The 7,597-nt window shown below is 37.4% G+C and overlaps 1 protein-coding gene across 1 annotated transcript; it reads right to left on the bottom strand.

Annotated features, from left to right (window-relative positions):
* Positions 1-3,428: 3,428 nt before the first annotated feature.
* LOC143533740 (uncharacterized protein At5g01610-like) lies at positions 3,429-4,374 on the bottom strand. Its single transcript, XM_077028420.1, has 2 exons — positions 3,907-4,374; positions 3,429-3,778 (listed from the first exon to the last, which is right to left on the bottom strand). The coding sequence occupies exons 1-2, from the start codon at positions 4,372-4,374 to the stop codon at positions 3,704-3,706; spliced, it is 543 nt and encodes a 180-aa protein (XP_076884535.1). The 3' UTR covers positions 3,429-3,703.
* Between the last annotated feature and the right edge of the window lie 3,223 nt (positions 4,375-7,597).

Raw genomic sequence — 7,597 nt, 5'->3', positions numbered from 1 at the left:
ACCCCTTTTTAATGTTTTAATGTTTTGGGGTAGCATATGTATCCTTATAAAAATTTAAGTATTGTTTCTGCTATTACAAAACTACAATTCGTATATGGACTTGTGTGTTACTTGTATTACTTGCACGAATATTACTTGCACGATTGGGAAGCCTCATTAAGTATGATCATACGCCCCCCCTTTGCACTCCGGTCCATTTGTATCGAGTGGAAAAGGGCCTCATTATCCAAGTACGTTGGTTGTTACCAATTGGAAAGGACCTTACTTGCACGATTATCCAAGTACGTTGGTTGTACCAAATGGAAATGACTTACTTGCTCGTTTATCACATGTCTATGAATTGTATGGTTTTTATGTACGTATTTAAACTGTGGAAACTCACCAGCTATATTTATAGCTGACCATATTTTATACATATGTTACAGGTACCGTGATTAGAGGATGAAGGACTAGAAGACGCTTAGAATACCTAGGTTATTTAATAAACGAGACATTGTTATGATTATGTTTTGATTTGAACTTGCATTGTGATTTGTTGAACTTTTATACTTGGCAATTTAATGAATTAATGTTATTATGGTCACTTAATGGTGCCACGTGTGTTTGAGCAATCTGTACGTCACACTCGGGCGTTTCCGCTTAAGCCAGAATGTTACAGATTGGTATCAGAGCCGTGGCTATAAGATAGGGCATTAGACGTAGTGTTCTAGTTTAGCTATAGCTTAATTGTTTAAATTGTTTAGGTTGCATGATTAGAAAATTATGTGGGCCTTTATTTGTTTGTTTGAACTCACTTACTATTATTGCTATATTGCTTAATTTGTTTACGCCTCATGTACACAAAAGCACACACAAGTCCAAGGCTTAGGCCTAAAAATCAAAATTTTCAAAGGATTTACAAACAAGTTTCGTTTGGGTGTTCCGATAATTCTTCGGCATAAAGATGATTCATCATGGCGGGTATGTAGTAACTGGAAGGGGGACATGCTTGTTTCCCGAACTCTTGACACCAAGGTTCATGAAACCTAAGGATAAGCAATGCACATATATCCTATCAGACATTGGACCCGGTTGCTTACCTGGAGAGTTTGGGAAGGGCATGAACCCTATTAGGCCAAAACGTACCATCCAAACGCCATATGAGTCACCACTTTATGTTTTCAACCGTGATCATGCCCTCTTTGTGAATAAGGATATGGTTGCATCCCTTAGGATGTCACACAAGTCATGGTGGTTCATGCAATGTGTGACTTCGACCCTTTATGTTTTACAATGTGTTTTAACCGAAAGTCTGTCAATTCGTGATGATACACAAATACCCAGCTTTTGGTTCGATTTATTTTCGAAATTTCGATTTTGTGTTGGAACACAAGAGTCCATGGTGGTTCATAAAAACTCTAAGTTCCTCATAACACTTATTATATTTATGGTTTTCATATTTTAACAAACTTTAACAAAGATTTCTTTTCTTTATATATATCATGCACTATTCCGAGTCTCACGATTTTCGTTACCCTTGTTCGCAGAATGGCTTCCCGTAACCTTAAGCGTCGATCATCTGGAACCTCTAGTCACAAGATAACTTCTCAGATCACTAAGCACCTGACAACGGTCCTCCCTAATATCATGACCCAGATGCACCAGAACATCATGGCTAACGTTAACCCTCCTCCTCCCCCACCTTCAGCTCCCGTTGTAACCTACAAGAACTTTACTGATGCCAAACCTACCAAGTTTAATGGAACTCAAGGTGTCACTGCCCTACTTCAGTGGTACGAAAAGATGGAAAGCGTGTTTTACCAAATTGAATATCCTGATGATAAGCTAACCTGATTCGCTACAGGTATGTTCGAGGAAGGCGCACTTACATGGTGGGTTAAGGAAAAGACGAACCGCGGTACTGAAGCTGCCATGGCCTTTCCATGGAACGAATTGAAGGATCTCATGACCCAACAGTTTTGCCCTCCAAATGAGCTTATGAATTTGGAGGCTGAATTTTGGAACCTTAAGCAAGAGGGTGGTGAGCACTCCGCTTACACCACTCGTCTTAACGAGCTTAGTGTGTTGGTGCCACATCTTGTTACCCCTACCTCGCGTGCCATCGAGAAGTACATTAGGGGACTACCGAGACAGATTCAAGACAGTGTTTCAGTAGTTTGCCTAAAGAACTTGGCGACGCAATCAACCTAGCCGCAACCTTAACCGATAACCATGTCAAAGCCGGGACTTTGACATTGAAATCATCCAAGAAACTGGTCGATAAACCTGCTGCGGAACCCAAACCCGAATCATCCAAACCCGCATACTCCTCCCAAAACCGCAACAAGAAGCGCAAGAACTATGCCCTAACCCAACAAGCCCAACCCCAAGTCAATCCCGCACCACCTCTCAAGAAACCCTATGGCGGACTATACGTTACACTCGGGCGTTTCCGCTTAAGCCGGGGTGTTACACTACGCAACCATTTAGGGTTGGGAAACTCAAATTAGACAACCCTCTACATTTCATTACTGAACCTAGATATTTATAATTCCTACAATTCCGAGTTTAGCGCCCGATATTAATACTATATGCACACACAAACCAATGTTACGCCGAATGGATTCTCTGGTTTGCATTTAGCAATACGAAAAACACTACTTTAAAAAGGCTTATATTTCGAATAACTTATTTTCAAATACTTTAATAAAATAAAAAGGGTAAAGGAATGCCCTTGTCCATGGCGGGGTTCCCATATATCTATCGGGGTTGATTGAGAAAATAAAAGTTTTGGGTTTCTTTGGGTCAAAAATAGGGATAAGATGAGGAGTCTTACTTGGAAGGATTGGTGCCAGTTTAAAGTGTAAAGTTACGAGTTTTGTATGTGGGTGTTCTTTCTTGTGTGATCTTTTGGTGTTGTATTTTTTCTAGCTTCTTTCTAGCTCTAATATATTAATCTTTGTTGGTCGTTTAAAAATAAATAAATAAATAGAAGGCATTGAATGCAACCCTTCCAATGTGGTCCAAACAAAGCTTGTCGCCATTTCCCCCATATTCCCTAGACAAGAAGCATATTTTGGACCCAACGGTAGGTCATGATTGATACAAGAAGAAAGCTTCAAACATACACATCTTCTTAAACATATAGACATCTATGAACATTGCAAATAATCTCATAGGACCCAACTAATATAGATTAATATAAAAAAAAGTAACATGATTTCTTATTAAAAAAAACAATACTTCTAATCAACTATAGAAATCAACTATTCTATAGTATTCAAACTGTTTAAAGAGGTTTGATGAACCTACCAACCAACTACTTTTGAAATTGTATAAGAACCTATTTATTTGTCATTTATTATTATATCAAATAAACTTATGACTACAAAAAGAGAATTAATCTGCCAATAAATGTTTTATGTTCATATTTGTAATGAATTCATCAATATAAAATAAAAACATATCGTCTTATTTATAGCCTTCATGTTATTGTCTCGATTGTATAATAACACGCATCCTTTGTGTTTTTTCTAACGAATCTATATAAATTAGGACTGAATCTCAGTGAATCATTGCAACAAACCCCAGTTGTCATTTGCTTCCATGAAGCACTTCTCCATAATGTTGCATTGACCGAAGCTGGCATTCGTGTAGATGCAAGAACCAGACCCATATCTTGATTGAGAAACCATGCACTTCCAATCCATCTTTAACTTCAAATTTATAAAAACGTCACTAAGTCTTCTTTGCGATCGTGCTTTCGGTCCTTTCGAATTCCCAACTTTGTGGACGGATTCTGCATATCATATCATACCATAAAAAAGATTAAAACTTTATCACAAACTTTAGGTCAAACTTAAAAGTCAAACTCCACAGTCAAAAAGTCAAACTGACAGAACAAAAAGTCAACGATGATGGGATGACCTTAATTACAGTATGAGTAACAATCTGATCCGAAGAAGCCACACACTCCCTCGGTGTTTCAAACGACGATAACGAAAACTGCTTCGAAACGACACCGACATCGAAGTAAATCAACCCGGAACTCGGAATATCAACCCGGATTTCCTTAACCGGAAACCACAAAAACAAATCTTGAGCCGAAATACCCGATAACTCATCGATCCGCCCGTACGTCAAATTCCCGGATACATTCCGATCGTAATGCAATTCGTCTTCAAATTTGGCATTACAGGCTTGATCCAAATGCACCTCGAACCGACCCGAATCGTCGAATGTGAAATCGGTGACACCTTTGGGTAATAACCCAATTGGCAACCCTTTTGATTTGAGAAGCTCGTATATTGTGGTGGGTTGTTGTTCAGAGAATGTGGTGGAGAGTGTGAGTGTGCAGAGTAAGAAGATGATAAGTGGTGACTGAAGATTTGACATGCTTTTTTTTGTCAGTTTGATGATGATTTGAGAGGTGCAGGCAAGGTGTTCGATGAAATGTTTACAAGAAATAGAAGAAGACAGTGTGCCAGTAAGAATACATAGGGGATTAGGAGAATGATCAATTATTGACATTGGCGGATCCAGCATACAAACGGGTGGTTCCCCGGAACCACCCGAGTTTCGAAATAATAGTGTACGGATATATAGAAGACGCGTAGGAACCACCTTATAAATTAAGAGGGAACCACCTAAAAAAAATTCCTGGATCCGCCACTGATTATTGATGCTTGTATTCTTGGGCTTTGATTGGGTGGTCCACGACCAATCGGGTGCATACATGTGGAGGTTCCTGTCATCACTTAGTATATTGTGAAACGTTTCTAGAAATACCAGCAGGGTAGTTCGTGAGCACTCAAGATCGATTGTCTAGAAAGTTGAATCGAGTTGAAATAAAATGAGTTTGACCTCAAGTATGAAAATAAGCTTGTTTGATGGTTGAGTTAGAGCGTAAGCTTTAGTTATCAAGTACGCTAAGCGAGCATATTATTCATGTCTTTTTAATATATTTACATAATAATTATTTTATATAAAGGAATAAAGGATTATGATAATAACTAAAACCATGTATATTATGTTCGATGCAAAAATCCTAATTATAAATATAAAGATAACAAAAAAAATTTTGTATGAAAGTTTCATCATTAAACGTTTAGACTGTAGAGCATTAAAAATTAAAAAGAGCAATAAACAAAATAAGAGAACGTAGATCTGCTGGGATACCTTTATAACATAGTAACATGCGAATTGAAGAGACACATCAATCTCACCCAAAACACAGTACATAAACTTGATGCATTAAAAACAAGGGCACATGCAGCAGCATCAATTTGACTAGCTTATAGGTTTACAATCTAATCTCTAATTTATCCATGAGAATGAATACTGTAGTTGTATTTTAATTACTTTGGTTGTCTTTTAAGTGAGAATATCTAACTTTGTTCAACACCAAAGCTTTACGTACCTGACTACCTTCCATGCAAACCAAAATATGGCTCAAAGAAGTATTGGGATGAAGTTTTTGTTCAAATATGTAACTAAAAAGTAAAAAATAAAATGGGTTTCTAATTTTTTTTGGTTTCTTATAGAAGTGCCAGACAAAGGGAAAAAAAGGTTTGACCAGAAAGTCAAAGGTCTTTTTATCTTTAAATCTTCAAAAGTATTACATAAAACAATTGTTACTATACACATGTGGTTTTCTTTTGGAATGATCTAAAAGACCACTAATGTTAAATGGTCCCACATTGTGCCTTTAAGCAAGGAAATGCGTGTATATGATCGAGAAGAATTCTGTAAAGGTTTGGTTGGGGTTTTATACTTTTCAAAACAAAATAAACAGTAGTATAAACGTGGATTATACAAGATTAATTTGAAAACAGAAAATTACTGTTTGAGTCTCTGTGGTTGAAGAGTGGAGTCATATTGAGTCTTTGAAAAAAAATTAAACTGATTGAATCTCTGTAATACCAAAACTGACCCAAATGAGTCCTTTAGTTATCTTTTTGTTAAAAACACTGTTAAAATGAGGAGTAATGTAGTCTTTTCAATCTATAACACAAAAATAATACATATTTAAAATGCAAAAAATAATTCCATACATACATCTAAGAACAGAGGAAGATGACATGCCCATCTAAACTAAATTCCGGCGACCTTTGGCTTTCCGGCAACACATCTAGCAAAGGCATAACTGGTCATGAAAGTTTAGAATCGGAAATCCTCGCTCCTTTAACCGTGCTCACTTTAAAACCAGAACAAAACCACCCTTGGTGGTGGTTGTCGGTTCCAGATCTGGACCGGAAATCCAACCGCCGGAATTTCCCCTCACTGACGTCGGAGATCCAATCGTTCCATTCTACTCACCACATTTACACAAATCCCTCAGTAACGGCGACCTGTGACAGCGAACAGAGTATGGTGGTGACATAAGTAACGGCGGCTGCTAGGGTTCCGCCTTTCTCGCCGGTTCAGAAGACAGTTTCCAGAGGGAAGCAATAACGCCTAATATGTGTGTGTGTGTGTATATATATATAGTTTAAAACGTTTTAATGTGGTCTAGATATTTGGTACTTCGAAGTCCAGATTGTAAAGTTCATATGTTAAATTGCTATTATTATGAATGGCTGTGGTTGGTTTTGCTTTTGCAGAAGGGGCAGATAGATGAGTTTGTAAAAGAAATATGTAAAATATTATTTGGGCTTTTTAATAAACTAGAAAGGGATTAGTGTTCTTCTTCTTCATTTACTCGCCGAACAAGGACAACACAGTTGAGCTGCCACTGACCGGCCTAAAAAAGTTGAATGTTGTTGGATGAATAATAAGGACATATTGTCGGCTCGACAGTGACACCGTTGTCAGACGACTAGATCCGACGGGGACATCAAAACCCTTTTTTCCGGCGCTTCCGCATCTTTTGCTTGCTTCTCCATCAGCTCGACGGTAAGTTGTACACATGGCCGATTCCTATTTGTCTTGTATACATGCGCCTGGAAGTAGAAGTAGTTATGTTCGTCTCCTCCGACGATATATGATGTGGACGTTTTGGGGATTTTTCACTTTGATGCACAAAAGCTTGAACTAGTTGATCTAAATGGATATTCGGGAGATTATCCATAAAAAACACAGGTTGGGCGTTTGGGGAGGTGGCTTGTGGGTGGTGGTGGAGGTACCGGTAATTTGATGGAGACGGAGGATGAGTTGGTAGTGTGGGATCCAAATTTATTATTTTAATTATTTTTGTAATTCAAATATATATTACTTTTGTGTTATAGGTGAAAAGACTACAATACCCTTCATTTTAACAGTGTTTTTAACAAAAAGATAACTTAAGGACTCATTTGGGTCAGTTTTGGTACCACAGGGATTCAACCAATTCAATTTTTTTTCGGGGACTCAATATGACTCCACCCTGCAAACACAGAGACTCAAACAATAATTTTCTCATTTGAAAAATTCAAGATAACACTTAGTTTTTAGACAAAAAATATAAGACTTATATTACGATCACATCGTATTATGGGAAATTGGTTGCCAATAGTAACTATTTTAATGTGTTAAGACCAAACCTTATATCATTATATATAATAACTACGTTTTTTAGAAGCTTTGACAATGAGCTTTTAGAAGCTTTTAAAGGCTTCAAGTTTCAAGTTTTTAAGAAAAA

This window comes from Bidens hawaiensis, unplaced genomic scaffold (assembly GCF_021521415.1).
Source record: "Bidens hawaiensis isolate Kalapana, Puna unplaced genomic scaffold, B.hawaiensis_p1.1 tig00000760_1, whole genome shotgun sequence".
Classification (NCBI taxonomy): Eukaryota; Viridiplantae; Streptophyta; class Magnoliopsida; order Asterales; family Asteraceae; genus Bidens; species Bidens hawaiensis.
The sequence above is the reverse complement of the archived record's forward strand: the minus strand, read 5'-3'. Positions and strand labels throughout refer to the sequence as shown.